At 43.0% G+C, this 27,551-nt stretch overlaps 1 protein-coding gene across 1 annotated transcript in view; it reads left to right on the forward strand.

Moving 5' to 3' along the window:
- TTLL1 (tubulin tyrosine ligase like 1) overlaps nucleotides 1-17,911 on the forward strand; it is a 58,038-nt gene extending 40,127 nt beyond the window's left edge. Inside the window, exons 8-10 of the mRNA XM_040345830.1 lie at nucleotides 5,561-5,647; nucleotides 10,203-10,366; nucleotides 17,645-17,911. Of these exons, the coding sequence (XP_040201764.1) occupies nucleotides 5,561-5,647; nucleotides 10,203-10,366; nucleotides 17,645-17,774 (381 nt within the window). The 3' untranslated portion in view covers nucleotides 17,775-17,911. The remainder of the gene's footprint in view (nucleotides 1-5,560; nucleotides 5,648-10,202; nucleotides 10,367-17,644) is intronic.
- Nucleotides 17,912-27,551: the final 9,640 nt, after the last annotated feature.

Genomic DNA, 27,551 nt, shown 5'->3' on the forward strand with positions numbered 1-27,551 from the left:
TTTATACAGTATAAAACGGGACTGACTGAACTGTAATAGATTAGATTACTTTACAATCAATTCAGAATGATGTAAAAAACAGACTCCTGACCTGACAATGTTGCAGGGGGTGAGGGAAAGACAGAGGACACAGAATTTTTAGATTTTTGGAGGAAAATTGAGAGGGATAGATGACACCGCACAAACACTGTGTTGTCTATCATGCTTTAAAGAAACAGTATTTTTTTTTTAAAGCAACAACCACCCAGACAGACCGTAAATAAATAGGCCCTACCCTGAAAATAAGCCCTAGTGTGTTTTTTGTGACCAAAATTAATATAAGACCCGGGCTTATTTTTGGGGAAACACGGTAAGGACTGTTGAGCTGCAATATATTACATTTTTGATTTGAAGTTTAGATACACTAAAAGTAAAGCTTTGTCAATAGTCTGCCCCCCGCCCTACCCAACCAACTTGCTATTTGGAAATAAAGAACAAGTTCATCATAGAGTAATCTTCTCTTCTCCTGCCAGCAAGCAGATAGGTCGACGGCATTATTAATTGCAGGCCAGTCTGATTGGCTCAGCACTGGCTCTCCCTTATGTGGCCTGTTCTGCAGAGGATTACAGGAAGCTGATATAAAGCCAGATACTCATACTAGCGATAAATGTAAGCATTTTAATATCAAAATTTCTGGATTCAATGATAATCTTTTACTATCTGCCTGAAGTTCTGCTCTACATAAGCACAGTTTGATCTCGCAGTGATGTCTGGCCAGTGAGAGGTTAATGAATGGCCATTGATGTTATTCCTCAACATGTGAGATCAACGTTGCTTATCGTTCTGATGTTCAGGCTGAGTCACAGCTGCATGTGATGTGGTTTACAGTCTCTGCGGAATAATAGCGGGGCTCACATTGCACTCAGCGCATGGAAACTGCTCTGCAGGACATAGATTTGATTTTAGAAGTTCCCTACAGAGTGGACAAGGTTATAAAACTCTCAGAAGGGCTTCAGATGGAATGTTCTATTCTAGATCGTGTTTTATGATCTCAGAATTGCTGCTGTTCTTCCACAGGGATGTAGAGAAGTAGCCCTCCTGATAGGTGGGAAATGTAAATTTTGACAGCTGTCACTGAAACAGGAGGTGGCAGAAATCTTTCACTGGGGACACCTGTTCTGGCAAATCTAAAGCCCTGTACACACGATCAGTCCATCCGATAAGAACGGTCCTTCGGACCGTTCTCATCGGTTAACCGATAAAGCTGACTGATGGTCTGATGTGCCTACACACCATCAGTTAAAAAAACGATCGAGTCCAACGCGGTGACATAAAACACAACGACTTGCAGAGAAAAATTAAGTTCAATGCTTTCAAGCATGCGTCGACTTGATTCTGAGCATGCGCGAGTTTTTAACCGATGCTTTTGCGTACTAACCATCGGTTTTGACCTATCGGTTGAATTTTAAAGCAAGTTCTAAATTTTTGGACCGAAGAATAACTGACCGATGGGGCCCACACACGGTCGGTTTGGACCGATGAAACGGTCCTTCAGTCCGTTTTCATCGGTTTAGACTGATCGGCCTAGATTCACGTAGGGCGGCGTAAGTGTGGGCGGGCGTAGCGTATCGTATTTACGCTACGCCGCCGCTACTTAGAGAGGCAAGTGCTGTATTCACAAAGCACTTGCGTCCTAAGTTACGGCTGCGTAGTGTAAATGTGCCGGCTTAAGTGCGCCTAATTCAAATTGTGAAGAGGTGGGCGTGTTTTATGCTAATGAATCGTGACCCGACGTGATTGACATTTTAAACAAACGTATCCCAGTGCGCATGCGTCGGATAGAATGCCTAAGATACGTCGAACACTGCCTACGACGTGAACGTAACTTACGCACAGCCCTATTCGCGTACGACTTACGCAAACGACGTAAAAAGATATGCTTGTTCCGACGTCCATACTTTGCATGGGCTGCGCCACCTAGAGACCTGCTTTATCTTTACGCCGGCGTATGTCTTACGTAAACGGCGTAACTAAATGCGACGGGCGCACGTACGTTTGTGAATCGGCGTATCTAGCTTATTTGCATATTCGACGTGGAAATTAATGGAAGCGCCACCTAGCAGCCAGCGTAAATATGCACCCAAGATACGACGGCGTAGGAGACTTACGCCGCTCGCATCTTGGCTAAATTTAAGCGTATCTGGTTTCCAGAATACGCTTAAATATACGCCGGCGCAAATTCGGACTTACGACGGCGTATCTACTGATACGCCGTCGTAAATCTTTAAGAATCTGGCCCATCGTGTGTATGCGGCCTAAGAGGTGATTTACCATCATTGTAGAATGATTTCCTCCCACTTCCTATTACATCTGCATGGCAGGAAGTGAAAAGGGAATCTGCAGGGTGGACTTGATTTTATTAGTAAAAAGGCTTGATTTATATTAACTAGATTTTAAATCATAGTTTTAAAAAAAGCAACGGTCATCTCTGTCCTGCATCGGCTCCTCCTCTGACCCACTGTTGACTCACCGACAGTCCCATTTATTTTAATGAGCTGGCTGGTACTGCGGCAGTGACCCAACAAGGTGAGGGATGTGGTGGCAGCAGGTGAGTGGATGCCCGCTAACAAGCACTGCCATGATGGATCTGAAATGACAGGTGCTCTTTCAATGTAAATTCTTGCTGGTAATTAGAATCATTAATATTTTCAAACAAAATTAAGGTTTCCTAATTAGAATAATAAGCTGTCAGGTCGTAAAAGTCTCTTTTACGACCTGCTGCCATTTTGCTCCTCAAGGGAGGAATAAAGCACTTCAAGCTGTGTGCAGAAAAATCGCAAGGTTTATAAGCTGCTTAGAAGGTTTCACTTTCTTTTTTACTGCTTGCCCTTCCTCCTCAGACTTACGCCGCGTACACACGACTATTTTTCGGGTTCTAAAAAATTAAGTTTTTTTTTAATGTCATTAAAAACGATCGTGTGTGGGCTCCAGAGCTTTTTTCACGATCTAAAAAATGGCCATTAAAAATTTCGAACATGCTCTGTTTTCACACCATTTTTAACATTGTCGTTTTTAACCACTTCAATACCGGGCTTTTATACACACCTCAATACCGGCCTACATGTACAAATCATCATTCTTTTGCTAGAAAATTACGCAAAACCCTCAAACATTATATATGTTTTTTTTAGCAGACACCCTAGGGGAAAAAATGGCGGTCATTGCAATGTTTTATCTTGCACGGTATTTGCGCAATAATTTTTCAAACGCCTTTTTTTGGGAAAAAAATAGTTTCATGAATTAAAAAAAATAACAAAACAGTAAAGTTAGCCCAATATTTTTGGAATATATGAAAGATTATGTTACACCGAGTAAATAGATACCTAACATGTCACGCTTTAAAATTGCGCACACTCATGGAATGGCGCCAAACTTCAGCAGCTTTGAAAATGTTTACAGGTTACCAGTTTAGATTTTACAGTTCTAGAATTGTTGCTGGCACTCTAATGCACGCGGCGATACCTCACATATGTGGTTTAAACGGCATTTACATATGTCGTCGGGACTTACGTGTGCGTTCGCTTCTGCGTGCGAGCTGCCGGGGACAGGGGCGTTTAAATATTTTTTTTTATTGTTTTATTTATTTTTTTACTTATTTATTTTTTTACACTTTTTTTTTTTTTTTATCACTTTTATTCCTATTACAAGGAATGTAAACATCCCTTGTAATAGGAAATGTGTGTGACAGGTCCTCTTTATGGAGAGATGCGGGATCAATAAGACCCCACATCTCTCCTCCAGGCTGGAAAGCATGAGATCGGTGAAAAAAATGTCACCGATCTCATGATCAGTGTTGCTCACTAGCCGCAATCGTGGCTTTGTTTACTTACGGGTACCCGGGCGTGACGTCATCACATCGCGCCCGGGCCTCCGACGGTCATAGAGATGACTGGTGACCATCGGATGACCAGTCATCTCTATGCATCCTGCCTGCGCCGGACGATTCCCGGATGGCGACGGAAGGGGGGAGGATGTCCCCTCCCGCCGCCTATAAGAACGATCAAGCGGCGGAACCGCCGCTATGATCGTTCTTATGGTGCGCAGGATCGCCGGCTGAAGACATGGATATCTGAATGATGCCTCTAGCTCCAGGCATCATTCAGATATCCCCCTGCAAAGCCCAGGACGTCATATGACGTCCACCCAGGATGGTAGATCCCGTCTGTGGACGTCATATGACGATGGGCCGGTATTGAGGTGGTTAAGGTTGTAAAAAATGGTCGTGTGTGGGCTTTAACGACGTGAAAAAAAAGTGCATGCTCAGAAGCAAGTTATGAGACAGGAGCGCTCGTTCTGGTAAAACTACCGTTCGTAATGGAGTAAGCACATTCATCACGCAGTAACAGACTGAAAAGCGCGAATCGTCTTTTACTAACACAAAATCAGCAAAAGCAGCCCCAAGGGTGGCGCCATCCGAATGGAACTTCCCCTTTATAGTGCCGTCGTACCCTTAAAAACGTCATTTTTTAGAACCCGAAAAACGGTCGTGTGTACGGGGCATTAGAGCCTGATATATATGCATTTCTCTTTAATCATACAATTTGTAGTGTACATAGATTTGCAAAACAATGGGATAAAGGAATATATCTTTTTTTTTATTATTTATCTCATGGTTACTGTGAATGCATCAATGCAGCACATGTTATCTCAGCTCGCAGAGCTTGGATTCATTAAAAAAGTTTACCAAAAATGTAAATATTGCAGAATATGCTACATAGCTAAGCTCCATTTCATGCAGAATAAACTAAATTATTAATGTATCTGAAATATAAAACTATCTTTAGATAGATTTTTACTCCAAAAGCATTTTATTAAAATAAATTTGATAAAAATCCCAAAAATCTGATTTAAAGCGGTATTCCGGCCATAATTTTATTTTCATTTTTTTTACAATCTCAACATTATTAGAAGATATAATCAGCAACAGATATCAATCGTTCACGATCTCTTTAGTTATCAATGACAAAAACATACAGTATATATTGTCACCGATCTTGTGGCCTTTTTCATTTTAGTTATGGGCATGTGAAGCCCAGTTGATTTCCTGAGAGAAGTTTACATTCACGTTATTGTACTCGGAATGTATTTAGCTGATTTTGACCACGTTCACATTGAGCCAAATCAGCAGCTATTGCCGGAAACGGCACCATTCGAATCGGTGCGACTCCGACTTTGCAGCGCTGCACCGATACCCAAAGGTAATTCCTGTACTACTTTTGAAGACTTCGGGGGCGATTTGAGTAGACATCTGCGCATGAACCCGCACAGACGTCTGTCAAATCGCCCTCGAAGTCGAACTGCTTTGCCGATTTGAAATTTTTTAACCCGCATCAGTATGAACCTGGGCTTTAACTGACAGTTAATTTGGGCTTCAAATGTGGTTCATTATTTTGCCTTCATTAAATTAAGCTCTTATTAGATTTCACCAAAGTATGTGTTCGCTTTGGTATATATTTTTCATTATTTGCTTTGCTGTTTTTCCTGTTCTGCATCCATTAAAGTTGTCATTTATTTTCTCCAGCCGGTGATGAATAATGACAAGCATTGCTTTGAGTGTTATGGATATGACATCATAATAGATGACAAATTAAAGCCGTGGTTAATCGAGGTGAGTGAGTTTTATATTTTGTGTGATTCAGACCTTTGGAGTTCATTAAATGGGAGTTAGCATAGCCCTATCATTAATATTAGCACAGACCAATAAGAATACATATAACAATTCACAAAGATTTGATATTTTAGACATGTGACAGTAATTTTCAAATCTCTTTGGATTCCATGTCTCTGAATCCTCGGTTTCTGCTTTGTAAACCTGACACTTTAATAAAAAATAAATATATAAATATATATATATATATATATATATATATATATATATATATATATATATATATATATATATATATATATATATATATAATTTTTTTTTTTTTTTTTTTTTTTGCCTTGAATAAAACAATTGCTACCACCAAGCTCTTTCATGTTACTTAAAAGAGAAGTATTTATTTTTTATTTTTAGAATCATACTTACCTTGGTGGATGCAGTATCGGTCCGATGCTGCATCTGTCCTCTGCCGGCTCCAAGACAGAGAACTGAGTGATCAAAGTTGATCAGTGCTCCGTGATCAGAGAGCTGGTGACTGTCGGTCATCGGCTCTCTTACTTCTGACCCCCACACACACTCACTGGAGCACTGTGATGTTGAAGGGGCTGGCACAGGCTCTCAGCGGCCCGCTGAAAGGGTGCGTCGGGTTTCGGCCAAGGCATCTGGGTGGATCCCGATCATACGTTCATAATCCTTTCCCAGCCTGGACTGGCTCTGTCTGTGACGTTGGCCAACAGTGGGCTTCAGCCTCCTAACAAAGGGTTAATTAAGATCTCAAGGCTTGGATTCTGTATTGTATGTTAATGAAGGGATGTTCAGTCTGTCCCAATTTTGACCCTTCATATTCACTTTCAAATTCTTTAGAGTAGCCTGCAGTCTACCCAAGACCTATTCTAAAGAAACAGCTAGGAAAGTAAAAGTCCATATTTTCAGTTAATATTGCAGTGTTTATGGTAAAGTGTATGCAGATGTATAAGCACTTTATTTTGTTTTGGAACTAGTAGCAAGCAGTGGCGGCCTGTCCATTAGGGGCGCCGCCCCCCTAGTCCATGCGTCCAGTCCCTAATCTACATGCAGGGCATCGGATGCATGGATTCTAATGTTTTTTTCCCCCAGAAGCATGTGATTAGAGCCAGAGGCTCTAATAGGCTTCAAAAAAGGGTGGCGACGGGTGTCTTGGTTGGTGCCCCCCCCCCCCCCAAAATATGAAACAAGGAATAAAGTATATAAAGCTCCTGTATGACAGTCTAAACAAGTCCCAAATCCAGTTACTATAGGGTCTGTGTATAAAAACATTGCTACAAGAAATGATCACTACATGGTTTGAAATATAATTATCTCTTATGACCGTCGGCTCCATCTTGTTGGCATAATGTGGCATTTTTCTAAAATGCCTCAATCAAAAAAAGAAAGCCTAAAAAATGCTTAAAGTAGAACACCAGGCAACACTTTTTTTTTTTTTTTTTTATTTTTGGATAGAGTGAGGGAAGGTTATATCTCCTGTAAGGTTTATTTTTGCCATCTTTTTTATTTTTGATCAATTGGGGAGATTTCCCTTCACTTCCTGTCCTATAGCCAAACAGGAAGTGATTGGAAATCCCTGCAAATTGAAGGGATTTTTTGGGGACCCCCAGGTCACCAGAACTAGTGTCCTCATTGGAAGATTTCCCCTTTCTGAGGACAACTCAAAATTTGTGATTTTCTTTTACGTTCACTTTCAATTACAGGTGTTTTTTAAAAAATTAGCATATTGTGATAAAGTTCATTATTTTCTGTAATGTACTGATAAACATTAGACTTTCATATATTTTAGATTCATTACACACAACTGAAGTAGTTCAGGCCTTTTTATTGTTTTAATATTGATGATTTTGGCATACAGCTCAAGAAAACCCCAAATTCCTATCTCAAAAAATTAGCATATTTCATCCGACTAATAAAAGAAAAGTGTTTTTAATAAAAAAAAAGTCAACCTTCAAATAATTATGTTCAGTTATGCACTCAATACTTGGTCGGGAATCCTTTTGCAGAAATGACTGCTTCAATGCGGCGTGGCACGGAGGCAATCAGCCTGTGGCACTGCTGAGGTGTTATGGAGGCCCAGGATGCTTCGGTAGCGGCCTTAAGCTCATCCAGAGTGTTGGGTCTTGCGTCTCTCAACTTTCTCTTCCCAATATCCCACAGATTCTCTATGGGGTTCAGGTCAGGAGAGTTGGCAGGCCAATTGAGCACATTAATACCATGGTCAGTAAACCATTTACCAGTGGTTTTGGCACTGTGATCAGGTGCCAGGTCGTGCTGAAAAATGAAATCTTCATCTCCATAAAGCTTTTCAGCAGATGGAAGCATGAAGTGCTCCAAAATCTACTGATAGCTAGCTGCATTCACCCTGCCCTTGATAAAACACAGTGGACCAACACCATCAGCTGACATGGCACCCCAGACCATCACTGACTGTGGGTACTTGACACTGGACTTCAGGCATTTTGGCATTTCCCTCTCCCCAGTCTTCCTCCAGACTCTGGCACCTTGATTACCGAATGACATGCAAAATTAGCTTTCATCCGAAAAAAGTACTTTGGACCACTGAGCAACAGTCCAGTGTTGCTTCTCTGTAGCCCAGGTCAGGCGCTTCTGCCGCTGTTTCTGGTTCAAAAGTGGCTTGACCTGGGGAATGCGGCACCTGTAGCCCATTTCCTGCACACGCATGTACACGGTGGCTCTGGATGTTTCTACTCCAGACTCAGTCCACTGCTTCCGCAGGTCCCCCAAGGTCTGGAATCGGTCCTTCTCCACAATCTTCCTCAGGGTCCGGTCACCTCTTCTCGTTGTGCAGCGTTTTCTGCCACACTTTTTCCTTCCCACAGACTTCCCACTGAGGTGCCTTGATACAGCACTCTGGGAACAGCCTATTCGTTCAGAAATGTATTTCTGTGTCTTACCCTCTTGCTTGAGGGTGTCAATGATGGCCTTCTGGACAGCAGTCAGGTCGGCAGTCTTACCCATGATTGCGGTTTGGAGTAATGAACCAGGCTGGGAGTTTTTAAAAGCCTCAGGAATCTTTTGCAGGTGTTTAGAGTTAATTAGTTGATTCAGATGATTAGGTTAAGAGCTTGTTTAGAGAACCTTTTCATGATATGCTATTTTTTTGAGATAGGAATTTTGGGTTTTCATGAGCTTTATGCCAAAATCATCAATATTAAAACAATAAAAAGGCTTGAACTACTTCAGTTGTGTGTAATGAATCTAAAATATATGAAAGTCTAATGTTTATCAGTACATTACAGAAAATAATGAACTTTATCACAATATGCAAATTTTTTGAGAACCACCTGTATATGGTAAACAGGACAAATATGGATCATCTCCCTAATGGGGACACAGAGAGTAATAAAAGCTGACATGTTCTAATCCATCTCCCCTTCATCCAAAAAACAAACAAAAAAAAAATAATTTTACCTTTTTAGTTCTACTTGAAGACATCCGCAAGGCAAAATTTTAATACATGAATCCCTAAGGCTCGGTACACACTGGGGTGATTTGTCAGGTGAAAAGTCGCGCTCCATTCAGTGCAAAGGAACCGTTCTATTTGCAACGACTCAAGTCGCTCCGACTTACAAAAAGGTTCATGCACTACTTGGGGGCGACTTCAGAGCAGCTTGCATTGACTTTGATTAAAGAAGTTGTATGCAAAGGATCAACAAGTATCTGTGGGACATTGCAGGAAGCCTAAGTGTAGGTGTATTGACAGCCAGGTGCTGCAAAATATATATATTTTTTTAATAGAAGGTGTCGGTTCTATTTTAAAACCCCTGTCAGTTTATTTTTGGCCTCTGCTGTTTTGTTGGCAAGAGTCCCCTTCCTTTTCCTGTTCGAAAGATGCAGAAGGTAAGCGGAAACCTCTACAAAGTGAGGGGAATTCCCCTCTTAGGCCTCGTACACACGGCCGAGGAACTAGACGTGCCAAACACATCGAGTTCCTCGGCCAGTTCAGCACTGAAGCCGCCGAGGAGCTCGGCGGGGCGAGAGCTCCCATAGAACAACGAGGAAATAGAGAACATGTTCTCTATTTCCTCGCCGAGCTCCTCGTCGGCTTCCTCGGCCGAAAGTGTACACACGGCCGGGTTTCTCGGCAGAATTCAGCCAGAAACTCGGTCGGAAGCTGAATTCTGCCGAGGAAACTGGTCGTGTGTACGGGGCCTCAGACTAGTTTCCCCATTGGCTGTTTACCCCACACCTCTGGTGACAACTCCAAAATGTTAGCTTTCCCATCACTTAAGTAGAGGGGTGAATCTACCTAGTGGGCACACAGACAGCAATAAAAACTTGGCAGAGTTTCTAACCCCTTCCCTACTCCATCTAAAACCCAAAAAACTGTTCTGGCTTTACACAGGCAGTTAAATGCCTTCCTTTTTATTATTGCGTGCTCTGTGTCACTTTTCTTTCTTTTTCTTTTAATTTTGCACTAAACGTTAATATGTAGAAATTTCCTTACCTAGAAACCCACAAAGCTGGAGAGTTTTTGATGAGCTTTTTGTGTTCTTTCTGCATTTAACAGGTCAACGCCTCTCCATCTCTCACGTCCAGTACAGCCAATGACCGCATTTTGAAGTACAATCTCATCAACGACACTCTTAATATAGTTGTTCCAAACGGGGAGATCCCAGAATTCAAGTGGAATAAAGTGCCCCCCAAAGAGGCTCTTGGAAGCTATGAAGTCTTGTAAGTTGTGATGCTCATACGGGGGAGGGGGGGGGGTCTTTACTGCCTCTGAATGGGCAAATGCATTGCTGCCCCTTACACATAATGCCATTAACCCTGCCATTCTGAAGCTTCCCTCCAACCACTTCCGCGTTCAGCTGAACTCGCACAATTTCATTCCCACAGTCAGTGTGAACCTAGACCCGATCCTAAAGAACAAATTGGCCCAGCTGGTTTCAAAATAATTAAAGTTAATCTGGTTGCAGTACTCGCCCCCTCTCCAGTTCTGTCCCTCACCCCCCCCCCCCCTTTTTGGACTTGCCGTTCTTCTATCCCTTGGTGCTCCTCTTCTAGGTGGAATGATGTCCTGCACTACCCAACACAAACTTCATATTTGTTGCATGTTTACATAGCATAGCTATTTAAAAATTGCTGCTTTGACATTCTGAAGCTTCCCTCCAACCACTTTGCGTATTATTTTATATATACTGTGATTCTGTACTTGCCAAATATGCTGCAGAAATCTCCCTCCACTGAGTCTGGCTGCGACCAGTTTAACTGTGGGCAGCTGAAGCTGCTGCCTGTTCTCTTCCTGGATTTACACCGACACTCTGCAGCTCTTATTGGCCCTCTTATGGCTCATCCTTCCTGGCAAATGCTCACCAGAGGGAGGAAGAGCTGTGCACGGTGTCCTAAGCCTAGGCTAATGACCAGACAAGAAACAGGAAGAGGGCTGTACAGGGAGTGCAGAATTATTAGGCAAATGAGTATTTTGACCACATCATCCTCTTTATGCATGTTGTCTTACTCCAAGCTGTATAGGCTCGAAAGCCTACTACCAATTAAGCATATTAGGTGATGTGCATCTCTGTAATGAGAAGGTGTGTGGTCTAATGACATCAACACCCTGTATCAGGTGTGCATAATTATTAGTCAACTTCCTTTCCTTTGGCAAAATGGGTCAAAAGAAGGACTTGACAGGCTCAGAAAAGTCAAAAATAGTGAGATATCTTGCAGAAGAAAAATTGCAAAGCTTCTGAAGCGTGATCATCGAACAATCAAGCGTTTCATTCAAAATAGTCAACAGGGTCGCAAGAAGCGTGTGGAAAAACCAAGGCGCAAAATAACTGCCCATGAACTGAGAAAAGTCAAGCGTGCAGCTGCCAAGATGCCACTTGCCACCAGTTTGGCCATATTTCAGAGCTGCAACATCACTGGAGTGCCCAAAAGCACAAGGTGTGCAATACTCAGAGACATGGCCAAGGTAAGAAAGGCTGAAAGACGACCACCACTGAACAAGACACACAAGCTGAAACGTCAAGACTGGGCCAAGAAATATCTCAAGAATGATTTTTCTAAGGTTTTATGGACTGATGAAATGAGAGTGAGACTTGATGGGCCAGATGGATGGGTCCGTGGCTGGATTGGTAAAGGGCAGAGAGCTCCAGTCCGACTCAGACGCCAGCAAGGTGGAGGTGGGGTACTGGTTTGGTCTGGTATCATCAAAGATGAGCTTGTGGGGCCTTTTCGGGTTGAGGATGGAGTCAAGCTCAACTCCCAGTCCTACTGCCAGTTTCTGGAAGACACCTTCTTCAAGCAGTGGTACAGGAAGAAGTCTGCATCCTTCAAGAAAAACATGATTTTCATGCAGGACAATGCTCCATCACACGCGTCCAAGTACTCCACAGCGTGGCTGGCAAGAAAGGGTATAAAAGAAGAAAAACTAATGACCTGGCCTCCATGTTCACCTGATCTGAACCCCATTGAGAACCTGTGGTCCATCATCAAATGTGAGATTTACAAGGAGGGAAAACAGTACACCTCTCTGAACAGTGTCTGGGAGGCTGTGGTTGCTGCTGCACGCAATGTTGATGGTGAACAGATCAAAACACTGACAGAATCCATGGATGGCAGGCTTTTGAGTGTCCTTGCAAAGAAAGGTGGCTATATTGGTCACTGATTTGTTTTTGTTTTGTTTTTGAATGTCAGAAATGTATATTTGTGAATGTTGAGATGTTATATTGGTTTCACTGGTAAAAATAAATCATTGAAATGGGTATATAATTTTTTTTGTTAAGTTGCCTAATAATTATGCACAGTAATAGTCACCTGCACACACAGATATCACCCTAAAATAGCTAAAACTAAAAACAAACTAAAAACTACTTCCAAAAATATTCAGCTTTGATATTAATGAGATTTTTGGGTTCATTGAGAACATGGTTGTTGTTCAATAATAAAATTAATCCTCAAAAATACAACTTGCCTAATAATTCTGCACTCCCTGTATAAGGTATTTACTGGCAGAATTTTTTTTTTTTACTATCCAACGTTAAAACAACAAGAGCAGAAGATGTAATAGATGGAAAGTTGAAAAAATGATCTGCTTTAAGGTATCCGATGGGAGACAAACATTTTCTTTTTCTGTAAAAAACAAAGCAGACCCAAAATGTAACCTCAGCTGGAGGAGAGGATCACAGCCCTGTCCCTCACTTTCAGGACCCTTAGGTAGCTGGTCACATGACTGGCTGGATTGTATGAGCTGCAATTTTTCCAGGTTCAATTATTTCAGGCATTCTTTTTATGTAACTGAATTAAAGCCAGCAGGATGGGTTTGTTGAGTACTAAAACGCCATTCTTTATATTCTTTTTAATTAGGAAAATAATAAATGCTGAATATGACTATTTTACAACTGCCACTTTCCACCAGCTGTTGGTACGCTGCATAGAAGTTCTGCTTTACAGCTGTTGTGCTAAAAATTTTATTCGCATGACTCAGAGGGACACGCCCATCCCTCGTTTCTTAGCAGATGTAGGAACTCCTAGGGTTCCATTTATAAAGGTGCAATGCAGTAAGACCGAATTGTGGCTATACCACTACTTAAAGTGGTAGTAAAGTCTTTACTACCACTTTTACCTACAGGTAAGCCTATAATAAGGCTTACCTGTAGATATAAAGAATATCTCCTAAACCTGTACAGCTTAGGAGATATTCCCCTCGCAATGCGCCGCTGATTGTAGCGGCGCATGCGCAGCGGGGATCCTCGGCTAAAGGGCCGGCAGCCGCCGGACCATGCCGGAATGAAATCTCCTGCGCGCATGCGCGGGAGTGACGACATCGCCGCTCCAGCCAATCACAGCACTTGAGCAACGATACCTGGAAGACACGGCGAGGCAAGATGACCTCTCGCTCGGCGTGGACCAGGTACGTTCTCTACACCCCGTTTTAAGGTAAGTGTTTCATAATGAGCTAGTATGCGGTGCATACTAGCTCATTATGGCGTTTGCCTTACAGGTGTAAAAATTGTGGGTATACAACCGCTTTATTATTACTGGAACATTATAAAGCAGAACATTTTGTTTTGCTTGCTTTGGGACTCTGAAACAAGCAAAACGCCATTCATTTCAATGAACGGAGTGAAAAAAGCTCGGAAATGCTCATGTCACCGACCTCTCCTCGATTAACAGAGTTCATCTTGTAGCAATATGCAGAAAATTATGTTGAACACCACGGGTTACAATGTATGGCCTGCATTTTATGAATGACATGTAGAATGTAGGCATGGTGTGGCATAAACACTGCGTTGTACAGCGGATAGCGGGATCTGATCTCTGCTCTAAATATGCTCCTTATTTGATGCTGCATTAGAGGAGAAGTCCTGCCTGAGTTCATTTGGCTGGGCTTCTCCTATGGATCACAAGAGTGCAAATTGTTTTTCACTCCTGTGACCCGTTTTCAGCAAAGAGAGGGCTGAAGTCCGCTCTCTGCTGACGTCACGGATATCAGTCCAAGCTCCGCGTCATTCCGACCATGAAGTCTGGATCTGCCAGGTGCATGGACTGACACCCGTCTTAGCGAGCTGCTGAGAGCCTGAGCCGGCCCCTCCACAGCTCAGCGCTCCAGTGAGCGAGGAGGAACATAGCGGAGAGCTGTGACTGACAGTCAGTAGCTCTGTGATCGCGGAGCTCTGAAAACCGAGCGATCAGCGATGTTGGATAGCACGGTTCTCAGTGCAGAGGCGCCGGGGTAAGTATGATTGGGGGGAGGGGGGATCCTTTACTTCACTTTTAAATGTTATCCTTAGATATGGTGGCTCCATTCATTTTCATTTTTAGATCTTTATTCTTGATCCTGGGAGTAGCACATTTCCTGTCACTTCATATCTACACTCTTTTCTCCACTGTATTACTGGAGTGGAGTCATGGTTGTCGTCCAGGCGGGATATCAAACATGTCTACCGTTGTTCATCTGTGTTTTATAGGGGATGGGGAAATAAGGATGTGTGTGTTTTTCTGTTCAGTTCACAGGAAGTTGCAAGGACACTGGCCCAGATTCTCGTAGATGGGCGTAAAACTGCGGCGGCGTAACGTATGTCATTTACGTTACGCCGCCGCAAGTTTTACAGGCAAGTGCTTTATTCACAAAGCACTTGCCTGTAAAGTTGTGGCGGCGTAGCGTAAATCACCCGGCGCAAGCCCGCCTAATTTGGGGGCGTATAGCATTTAAACTGAGCGCGTTCCCGCGCCGAACGTAATGCGCATGCGCCGTCCCTAAAATTTTCCGACGTGCATTGCGCTAAATGACGTCGCAAGGACGTCATTGGTTTCGACGTGAACGGAAATGGCGTCCAGCCCCATTCACGGACGACTTACGCAAACGTCGTAAATTTTAAAATTTCGAAGCGGGAACGACAGCCATACTTAACATTGGTTGCCCCTCATATAGCAGGGGCAACTTTACGCTTTTCAAATCTAACGTCAACGTCGTAACTTCACTGCGTCGACCGCGCGTATGTTTGGGAATTCGCGTATTTTGATGATTTGCATACTCGACGGGGAAAACGACAGAGGCGGCAAAAAAAAAAATTGCATTTAAGATCCGACAGCGTAAGAGCTTTACGCCTGTCGGATCTAATGGTTATCTATGCGTAACTGATTCTAAGAATCAGTCACATAGATACGACGGCCCAGATTGGGACTTACGACGGGGTACATTGCGTTGCGCCGTCGTAAGCCCTTTGAGAATCTGGGCCACTGTGTCCCTGCCAAGATCAATAGATATTTTCTGTACTTGCTGAAAATTTTCTTATTTAAAAAAAAAAAAAAAGAAAATGAATGCAGCCACCACATCTAAGGTCTAGCAAAATATTACATTTTTATTTTTAGTTTAGCTATCCTTTAAAGATTTATCTTATGAATAAATGAAAAGTGATATAAGTTTATACACCTAAAAATATACTACAGCTGGCCAGCTGCCAGCATTAAACCTAGAGGCCAGACAGTGAGACATTAAAGTGGAATTCCTTTCTTACCATAACTATTCTTAAACAACCCCTTACCCCTCCTACTGTTCTGTCCTCCTCTATGTAAAGAAAAAATGTTTTTCATCCTGCTGCAGTCTGGTCACATGATCCCTTATGTCAGGGCTGCAGAGGAGAGGAGGGATCATTCAAGAACAGCTGAGAATTCTGGGAGAGGTGACATCACTCATAGCCTCCAATGTGTCAGAGATGTCGGAGCTCCCTCCTCTCCCCTGCAGCCGGCCACTCACTGACACAGGGAAGACAGAGCTGTGGGATGAAAAATGGTAAGTGTACAGATCTTTTATACACAGGTTAGACAACACAGGTATGCAATTATTATTACATCATAATAGTTATGTTAGGCAAGAATTCCACTTTAATCTCTGGATGGTCTGCGTTGTTTCTTTCTGTGTCACAGATCTAAACTTCGTTAGCGATATTTGAGAAGTGTAATGATTCAGAGATAAGAAGTGCCGAGAGCTAGTGAAAAGCCCATGGCACCTGTGACAGATCATTTTCTAGTGTACTTAAAAAATCTTTGTATGAGAGCACTTGGGAGGAAAATCATTCAGGAGTAGAACTTGGCAATGAGATCAGACAGTTCTAGAATCTTTTATAACAACCATGGAAATTTAAATATTTGTAATGCCGCTGATTGTCATTGTGGGTGATAATTTGACAGAATAGAGAAGCCTCACGTGCACACGCAAAGACTTGTAGTGTTTAACCACTTGAATCTGCAATTCCCCTTCATTGCCAAGCTATTTTTCAGTGATGTGATGTTTTACTGACAATTACTGTCTTTTGATGTTATTTATTATCACACACATCTTTGGAGGGGGGATCCACAATTGGTGGTCTATAGCACTTTAAGAGCCCTTTCACACCGAGCCGCGGGAAGAGTTTAACGGCGCTCTACTGTTATTTTAGTGGTGCTATTCGGCCCCTAACGGGGTGCTTTTAACCTCCTCTAGTGGCCGAGGTAAGGATTAAATGTGCCCGTGTAGCACCACTGCCGAATCGCTTTGCAGGTGCTTTGGTAGCGGTGCCCATTTGCTTCAATGGGTAGGAGCGGTGTATATGCCACCCCAAAGATGCTGATTGCAGAACTTTTTTTTTTAATATTTTGCAAGCGCAGCGCCCCAGTGTGAAAGCACTCTGGCTTTCACATTGGGGTGGCAGGGCAGGCGTTTTACAGGCACTATTTTTAGGCCTTTAGCACCTTAAAAATGCCTCAGTGTGAAAGTTGTCTAAACCAATTGCTTGTGTTTTTTATCTTGAATGGAGATACAGAGTTCATATTGGCTGATCTCGCCTTCAGGAAAATTCATGTGACCAACACGAAGGGCACATGAAAAGATTGATTGAAAGAGGATTTGGTAGAAGTTCAGTAGAGGGTTGTGTGAAAGGAAGTTTTTGAAGAACTACCTGGTCGTCAATGGGGAGATATACAAAATAAAGTTAAAGCGGAGTTCCACCCAAAAATTGAACTTTTCGCTTTTTGGAATTCTCCCCCCCTCCGGTGTCACATTTGGCACCTTTTAGGGGGGAGGAGGGAGCAGATACCTGTGTGATACAGGTATTTGCTCCCACTTCCGGGCATAGATCACCTCTGTGATTGAGGTGACCCAAGCCACTTCCGGCGCCTACTTCAATCCCCCCCACTGCCTTCTGGGAGATACACAGGTCCCAGAAGATGGCAGGGACCAGTGGAATCGCGCAGCGTGACTCGCGCATACGCAGTAGGGAACCAGGAAGTGAAGCCGCTGCGGCTTCACTTCCCGATTCCCTTACCGAAGATGGCGGCAGCACCATCCGAAACCCGAGTGAGACATCGACTTCGGGTGCTGACATTGCAGGTGCCCAGGACAGGCAAGTGTCCAGATAATAAAAGTCAGCAACTCCGCTTTAATGACAATTACTATAATTTGGTCAAAAGGCTCTTTATATGATGTGCTGTATTACATTATCATTATAATCTCTGTTTAAATCCTAGGTACGATGAAGAAGCAGCGCAAGCTGATGGGCTAGATCGAGACATGAGGAACCGACCTGGACAGACTTTTGGCGTTAAAGGAAGTCGGGCAAGGGACTCTGGAAGATCTGCTCCTACAACATGGAAGTAGTTTGGCTCTGAAGACTGTGCTAATCATGATGCGTACAATACTCAGAAATTTCAAAAATCTCCAATAAAATCAGAAGTAGGGTCTCCTCATGTAGTCATAGCGGCCCCTGTATACCTGTAAATTACTTTTTTTTTTTTCAATAATGCAGTGAAAGCTTGGACCTGACGGAGCATTCTGTGCTCTGAAAGTTGGCTGTTTAGTCTAAACAGTCTGGTCCATGTTCCACCTTCTAAGAAATGCTTCAACTCTACCTGAACTCTGTTGGCCCTGTATACTTCCCTCATACCCCACCATTGCCCACAAAGTCAGACTTATAAAAAATTACAGCTGGTATGTAGGGGGTAATATGAATTTAATCAGAAGGTCTTTCCAACTATTTCAGATAAGACTTTATAGATAGTAATCTTTTTATGCCCTAGGTTTTAATAAAAAATAAGGAAACATTTTGGAAAAAATACAAGTTCCTGCAATTACCGGTAGTTATATGGCAACATTTACATACACTATATGGCCAAAAGTTTGTGTTCATCTATCACAACTGCTTGAGCTTGTTGGACATCCCATTCCAAAATCATGGACATTAATATGGAGTTGGACCCCTTTGCTGCTATAACAGCCTCTATTCCTCTGGAAAACTTTCCACAAGATTTTGGGGTGTCTGTTCTGTGGGAATTGTGACACCCGAGAAAAGTGTCCACATACTATGTTATAACATTGTGATGCTCTAAGGGAAAAAAATATGTTCATGTCTCTAGTGTAGGATATGATGAAGTTGGGTTTGAGAAGATTGGACAGCTCCATTTTGGAGGATCTGTGATTTTGAAGATTCTAAATGACATGACACATGCGATGCTTATATCATAAATGCGAATGGCATTCAACATGTTTGTTGGGTTAATGACAGCGGTATCATTTTTATATATCTTTTTTATATTTATTTGACTTATTTATTCTTTTATACTTCTTTTTAATCGAATTTTCAACAGATCACTTACAGTAGTAATATATTGCTCCCTGTTATCGGCAAGCAATAGATTTTTGCAATCTGCAAGTGTAGGGAATGCAGAGCTGGATCAGCTGCACACTTCTCCAATATGGCCACTAGAATTCAAACCAAACCTGATGTTGGCAGAGATGATGCCCTGCATTTCCCATGTAACCATTATAACAATATTATGTGAATATACAGTAATACCTTGGAATATGAGCATAATTCGTCCCAGAAGCATGCTTGTAATCAAGAGCACTTGTATATTAAAGAGAGTTTCCCATAGGGAATAATGGAAGCTCAGATAATCCGTTCCACAGCCACTGCTGGTCTATGCAGTACTGTATGTAGCCAGAATTGCAGGGGCGCCGGTGTATGTAGTACTGCATGTGGCCAGAGGTGCGTGTGCGCCGGTGTATGTAGTACCGCATGTGGCCAGAGGTGCGTGGGCGCCGGTGTATGTAGTACCGCATGTGGCCAGAGGTGCGTGGGCACCGGTGACACTAGGAGACACTCTGAGACACTTGGGAACAGAGTGTTTGTAAGTGTCCCAGAGTTATCCACCAAGCGCTGGGCGCCACCAGTGCCCCCGAACCTCTGGCCAGATACGAAAATGCACACACCAGCAGCTTGAATCCTGCTCATCTTGTGAGACAACACTCGCAAATTGAGTCAGGATAATTTTTTTTTTTAAATAGCTCGTATTGTGAAACGTTTGTAAACCCGCATTACTCGCAATCCGAGGTTTCACTGTATACACATTTTTAAGTTCAGGGCGGACAGTGCATAATGTTATTCCTGTGGATTTATGAAGTGTTTTAAGATACTGTATATTACACACAAAAAATAAAATAAAATGTATTGGTTCTTACCTGGCATAAGGATGTTTGCAATTTACTTGAATTTGTTTACTTCTGACTTAACCACTTAAGACCCGGACCAAAATGCAGGTAAAGGACCAGGCCCCTTTTTGCGATTCGGCACTGCGTCGCTTTAACTGACAATTGCACGGTCGTGCGACGTGGCTCCCAAACAAAATTGGCGTCCTTTTTTTCCCACAAATAGAGCTTTCTTTTGGTATTTGATCACCTCTGCGGTTTTTATTTTAATGCGCTATAAAAAAAAATAGAACGACAATTTTGAAAAAAATTCAATATTTTTTACTATTTGCTATAATAAATATCCCCCAAAAATATATAAAAAACTTTTTTTTTTCCTCAGTTTATGCCGATACGTATTCTTCTACCTATTTTTGGTAAAAAAAAATCGCAATAAGCGTTTATCGATTTGGTTTGCGCAAAATTTATAGTGTTTACAAAATAGGGGATAGTTTTATTGCATTTTTATTATTTATTTATTTTTTTACTACTAATGGCGGCGATCAGCGATTTTTTTCGTGACTGCGACATTATGGCGGACACATCTGCCAATTTTGACATATTGGGACCATTGTCATTTTCACAGCAAAACAATGCTATAAAAATGCATTGTTTACTGTGAAAATGACAATTGCAGTTTGGGAGTTAACCACTAGGGGGCGCTGAAGGGGTTAAGTGTGACCTCATATGTGTTTCTAACTGTAGGGGGCGGGGCTGGACGTGTGACGTCATTGATCGCCTTTCCCTATATCAGGGAACAGACGATCAATGACAGCGCCACTGTGAAGAACGGGGAAGGTGTGTTTACACACACCTCTCCCCGTTCTTCAGCTCCGGGGACCGATCGCGGGACTCCGGCGGCGATCGGGTCCCGCGGTCACGGAGCTTCGGACCAGGTTGCGGGCGCGCCCGCGACCCACGGCTGGGCATTTAACAATCGCGTACAGGTACGTGATTGTGCCCAGCTGTGCCATTTTGCCATATATCGGCATTAGGCGGTCCTTAAGTGGTTTAAAATAACAGACATATGTAAACCTTAAAGTGATTGTAAAGGTAGAAGTTTTTTTTTATCTTAAAGGAGAACTCCAGCCAGAGCTCTTTTGGCTGTACTTCTCCTATGGGTCACAGGGGTGCAATTCGTTTTGCACTCCTGTGACTCGTTTAGGGAACAGTGTAAAAATGTAAAGTGAATTAAAATACATAAGAAATTTTTTTTTTTTTTTTAAAGCTCACGCGCAGAAGCGAATGCATGTGCAAGGTGCGCCCACATATGTAAATGGTGTTCAAACCAATCGTTGGAGCGAGAGCAATAATTCTAGCACTAGACCTCCTCTGTAACTCTAAACTGGTAACCTGTGAATGTTTTAAACGTCGCCTATGGAGATTTTTAGGTGCCAAAGTTTGTCGCCATTCCACGAGCGGGCACAATTTTGAAACATGACATGTTGGGTATCAATTTACTCGCCGTAACATTGTCTTTCACAAAATAGAAAAGAAAATTGGGCTAACTTTATTATTTTCTTGTTTTTTAATTCTAAAAAATGTACTTTTTCCAGAAATATTGCGTTCGTAAGACCGCTGCGCAAATACGGTGTGACACAAAGTATTGCAACAATCTCTATTTTAATCTCTAGGGTGTCTGAAAAAATAAAATAAATAATTTTTGGGGATTCTAACTAATTTTCTAGCAAATAAAAAATTATTTTAACTTGTAAACAGCAACTGTCAAAAACAGGCTTGGTCCAGAAGCGGTTAAGCTACTACCCAGCATCTTCACCCCTCTCTTGCCTGATGGCTTTTTTTTTTTTTTCAAAATCTTTTTTATTCTGAGTTTTTAAAGAGAATTTTTATTACATTTTTTTAGTTACCTATAATATGACCACTGCTGATTTATTAAAGTATCAAGAGTAGTGTCCACAATACAATCGAATATACTTGTGAAAATAACAGAACGGACATATAAATCAGTAGGTTTGTCTCAATCATCACAGAACATACTCATTGCTACCCAGATCTGATAGCTCCTAAAGCTCACCTCTACAGAGATCAGACTGCGGCAGGGCAGCCTAAAGACATTGGACAGTTCGATGAATGATCGTATGTCTGTAAGCCCTTCCTGGTATCCCAGACTGAGCCTGCTCTGGGGAGGAATCGATCGATTTCCAGAGGAGCGATATTGTTTTCTGCCAAAACAAATAGTCTCAAATATATAAAAAAGTTCAAAATAAAACAAGGCAGAACTATTATAGTTTCCCTTTACATGCTAGATAACCGGTTAATGAGTCTAAAGAGATTTTCTTTCCAGTTGGAATACAATTTCTATATGTCCCAAGGACTTGTCCATGTCCGCTTACATTACAGATGATCCCACCCGTAAATACATCACCTCTCCAGCTGTTGCTGTAATTTCTACATCAGCGATTTTATCCTTTTTGACGTTTATTTTCAGATATAATCTGACATTTTTGTAATATGTATTCACTTGTGTAGCTCTGACATTATCTGCAGCATTTTTACAGAGAAGAGTAAACCAGAACATCTGTTTGTACCCTGAAGGAGTTAAAGTATATCTAAGCACATAGAGCTGAATTCCAGGTATTGTCCTGTCCAGCTTGGATAAATGTAAGTATGCATATTCCATACCTGTGGGACCGCTGTTTTGCTGGGACTTTACCGCATTTGTGGTGCGGTTTTTAAAGGACACGTGGCTCAAAAACTTCACCAAAAACGCATTGCGTTTCCTATGGGACACGTTCTGTAGTGCAAATTTGCAAAAAGCACAAAAAAATGCATAGGTGTGAATCCAGCCTAATGGCCCGTACACACGATCCGAATATCGGACGAAAACGATCGTCCGAGGAAGAATCGTACGTTTTTCGGATCGTGTGTACACTACTTTCGAGAGCCGATCACGACAGTTCATCCGATATTAATTGATCGGACAAGCACGAAAATTTTCCTTGTACGATGTCAGATCGTACGATTTTCGTTTAGTCAGTATAGTTGTCGTCCGAAAATACAATACAAATACATTACAACACATGACATCACTTCCGATTTTTTTTCTGTCGTACGAGAATTTTCATGACTTTAATAACCCATTTCATTTTACTTGCGACTATTAACCTCTTGACCACCGCCCCATGTCAAAAAGACGTCCTCTTTTTAAAGATGGATATCTCGGTAACGGCAGCAGCTGCTGCCACAACCGAGATATCCATCTCTTCAGTGGGCGGTGGTGTACACGATAATGGCGGTCTCCGCGGTGGATTTGCCGCGAGATTGCCGTTATCGGTGGCGGGAGAGGGCCGCCCTCCGCCGCTTACCGGAGTCGCCGGTAGCGGCAGAGGCGATCGGGTCCGTTCAGCAGCTGACTGGGGTTGCTAGTGAGGGAAAAATGTCATTCACCCGTCCCCATAGCTCTGCTGGGCGGAAGTGACGTCAAAACGTCAGTCCCGCTCAGCGTCTTAAAGAAACATTTTTTTTTCTTTTTTTTGCATTTAAGTCTAAATATAAGATCTGAGGTCTTTTTGACCCCAGATCTCATATTTAAGAGGACCTGTCATGCTTTTTTCTATTACAAGGGATGTTTACAAAAAAAAAGCCAAGAGAAGTCCCATTTGCAGTTTGCGAGAAGCCATTCGGGGGACACAGCAAACATCTGGAAGAAGGTGGTCTGGTCAGATGAGACCTAAATTTTACTTTTTGGCCTAAAAGCAAAGCTCTGTGTGGCAGAAAATGAACACTGCACATCACCCTGAACAAACTATCCCCACCGTGAAACATGGTGGTGGCAGCATCATGTTGTGGGGATACTTTTTTCAGCATGGACAGAGAAGCTGGTCAGAGTTGATGGGAAGATGGATGGATCCAAATACAGGGTAATCTTAGAAGAAAACCTGTTAGAGTCTGCAAAAGACTTGAGACTGCGGTCGAGGTTCACCTTCCAGCAGGACAACTACCCTAAACATGCAACCAGAGCTACAATGGAATGGTTTAAATCAGGGGTCTCCAAACTTTTCAAACAAAGGGCCAGTTTATTGTCCTTCAGACTTTAGGAGGGCCGGGTTGTGGCTAGCGGGGGGTAGAAATGTTCGTGGCCTGGCATCAGTAAGACTAAATATGGCCTCAGGGTTGGTGGTCAATAGGAGGAGTAGTGCCCCTCTTGGTAGGAGGAATAATATCCCATCATTGGTATCAGTGGAAGAAATAGTGCCCCATTGTTGGTGTCAGTGGGAGTAATAATGTCCAATGGCTGGATAAAGGCTAGCAAAGGGCCACAGTTTGAAGACCCCTGGTTTAAATCAAAGCATATCCGTGTGTTAGAATGGTCCAGTCAAAGTCCAGACCTAAATCCAATTGAGAATCTGTGGCAAGACTTGAAAATTGCTGTTCACAGACACTGTCCATCCAATCTGACAGAGCTTGAGCTAGTTTGCAAAGAAGAATGGGCAAAAATGTCACTCTCTAGATGTGTAAAGCTGGTAGAGACATCCCCAAAAAGACTTGCAGCTGTGATTGCAGCGAAAGGAGGTTCTACAAAGTATTGACTATGGGGGGGCTGAATACAAATGCATGCCACACTTTTCACATATTTATTTGTAAAAAGTTTGGAAAACCATTCATCATTTTCCTTCCACTTTACAATTATGTGCCACTTTGTGGAAAATGTGGAAAATTTCAACAGGTATGAATACTTTTTCAAGGCACTGTATCTATGTGACACCAACTATAACTGGAATTCAGCTTTAAAGCTGAATTCCAGGCAGTTAACAAATTGCTTTCAGTTGTATATTTGACAGACCAAGCAGAAGGAAAACATTGTTAAGGCCCATACACAGGATCTGACTTTTTTACAACAATGGTCTGATGGACGTGTTTGATCGGACAATCTGACAGTGTGTATGCTCCATCGGACAATTGTTTTTGCTTTTTCATCGGACAAATGTTCGCTGTGAATTCTCTCAAACTTTTCAACAACAAATGTCCGATGGAGCATAATCCGATTGTGTGTACACAAGTTCATCGGACTTAAGTCCAAAGTACAAACACGCATTGCTCAGAATCAATGCTAAAGATCAGACAATAGCAGAAGTTACCCAAAGGGTGGCGGTAAAGAGCTGAAAAACCACGTGATTTGGTGAAAGTTGGCTGAAAAACTCCTGCCGTGTGTATGCAGAACAAGTTCACGGCCAACGCCCATTCGGAGCAAAAGTCCGATGGAAGTCCGATCGTGTGTATGAGGCTTTAGACTTTACATAAATTTGTTAACTTTAGTGGCCTGTTAATTGCCTACCAGGCCTTGTGGGTCTGCCAGGATCAGGAGCCTACTTGTTATCTATCACTATCCCAACACAACCACTGTCTATGCCTATCTATCTATTCATAATTATTTTCTTGGGTACCTAAGGTCCTTCATTGCATTAATCTATATTCCCCTGGAACAAGGCCAATGAAACAAAACAAAGATTCCTATAAGTTTTGCGTTCCGACTACATTAGCGAGTAGGATAATTGCAATTAGGTTAATTGGAAAATTCATGAAAGTCATCTGCTAGCAAAGAGTTTGATTACAGAGCAGCTGCAAGACGCTAATAGAATCTGAACATGCTATACTCAATGTCTGTCACCTACACACCGAACATGAGAAAAATAAGGTAAAAAACTGAGTATCTGGCAATCTTCAGAATGTTTCAAGAGCTCTTTTCCACTACTGTGTTTCCCCCGCAAATAAGACCTGGTCTTATATTAATTTTGGCTACAAAAAAACCCTAGAGCTTATATTCAGGGAATGTCTTATTAATATCAGTATTTTGACATAATTTTAATCCCCCAAAAAACATCTTGGTTAACCGCTTGCCGACCGCTGTACGACTATTTACGTTGGCAGAATGGCACGGCTGCGCATATGGACGTACCTGTTTGTCCCCTTTAAGACGTGAGCTCCGTGAGTGTGACCGCGGGTCCTGTGGACTCGATGTCCGCGGGGTGCCCACGATCATGTCACAGAGCGGCAGAACAGGGGGATGCCAGTGTAAACAAGGCATCTCCCTGTTCTGTCTTGTGATAGGACACTGATCTTCTGCTCCCTGTCAACAGGAGCAGTGATCAGTGTCATGTCACATGTAGCCCAGCCCCCACACAGTTAGAATCACTCCCTAGGACACACTTAACCACTTTCTCGCCCCCCCCACTGGTTAACGGCAAAGGTGATCAAATACCACCAAAAGAAAGCTCTATTTGTGGGGAAAAAAAGGATGTCTATTTTGTTTGGGTGCAACATCGCACGACCGCGCAATTGTCAGCTAAAGCGACACAGTGCCGAATCGCAAAAAATGGCCCAGTCATTGGGCAGCCAAATCCTCTGGGGCTGAAGTGGTTAAAGTACTTTTAAGATTGTGTAGTCCATTTTATGGGAGGATTGTGCTGGTGTAGGTTGTGTCTCCCTTTGTGGCTGTTTTAGGAGGAGTACCTTTTTACAGCAGCCCTCTGCGATCATGTAACCTGCCTGAGCTCTTCTTCTCTACTCCGAGATTCCCGCTGACGTCAGCCCGCTCCGAGCACTACAGAGGGAGGGGCCGCAGACATCAGCCTGGAGGAAAGGAGAAGACCTCCGGTGGGTCAGCGGTGGCTGTGGATGGGGTATTTTGCATGATCGTTGCAGGGAGGGACACACCACAATTTATGCCAGTGTGGACGTTTTACAAAGCAGATAATTTTTTTTAAATCAACTTTACTAGGGCTTATGTAGCGCTATCCCCGCAGGAGCCGCTGGTTATAAAATAGGGATGGCGTGTTAGCTTTTGTGAGCGTCTAGGGGTAATGATGATGATGAGAGCAATGATGGAATGTCCAAGCAGCAGGTGTCTTTTTCTGGTAGCTTTTATTACTGCCCAACACGGCAAACAGTAACTTGAGGTAGACAGTAAAAGATGGGTGAGAAGGAGAATTGCGGATTCAGGCTTGAATAAGAGAAAGAAGCAGTCCTGCTTCAAACAACACTTTACTTTTGTCGCCCCTCAGCCGAGGGGGTATAGTGTACCTGGACAGGCCTCTCACACCGACCTGGCAGCCAGGGTATCACTCGGAGCACTGGGGAAAAGTACAGGTCTCTGCCACAGACCTGGTGCAAATAGACATACGGGAGAGAACCTCTGCCACAGGCCCTTCCCTCGAACGTAGAGATATGAAGTGAATCTTCCCCAGTGAATTTGATGCCTGAATCTCCCTCAGGTAGTCTTTCAAATGGTCACCGACTGACAGGTTGCCAACAGACAAACTCTTAATGTCCGGTCACCTCGATCCCCGGTGGATTGTCTAGGCCCTGTTGGATTGCCTGCCTCCGGGCTCTCATCAGACTGACTCCTCACCGAACAGCATAACTCGCTTGGCATCCTCCTCAAAGTTTTGGGAACCCAGTAGATCACTGGGGTCCCGCCATAGCTTCAGTTGCTCCGGGCCAACAGGGTCCCGGAACCAAGAACACCTCATAGTACGTGCGCCCTGGCCTGGTAGGCCATATCGCCGGGGCTCGTGATGTGCGCACCCCCTGAAGGTGGGTGCCGCACCCGGAAACCGACTACCGCCCGAAAGCGTCTGCCCCAGAAGTACCCTCCCCCAGCATGGGAAAACCCCTCCTGATTGGCTGCTGGCAAGAGGCGCTTCAAACTGAACTCCACTGCTGCCACCTGTCGCCCCAAGGTGGAAAGGTACCTTTGGAACACAGAATGAACTGACAGTATAGCCCAGCCAAAGCAGAGGCCCAATTTACATGAATTAGCTGGATGAGAGCCAAGTAACTCTCTCATCCCCCTCTAAATTTAAGATAGCACCTGGACTGAAAGTACACAGGCGCTACACTTATTTTCGGGGTAGGGCTTATTTTTGGGGTAGCGCTTATATTACAGCCTTC

Source organism: Rana temporaria, chromosome 3 (assembly GCF_905171775.1).
Source record: "Rana temporaria chromosome 3, aRanTem1.1, whole genome shotgun sequence".
Lineage (NCBI taxonomy): Eukaryota > Metazoa > Chordata > Amphibia > Anura > Ranidae > Rana > Rana temporaria.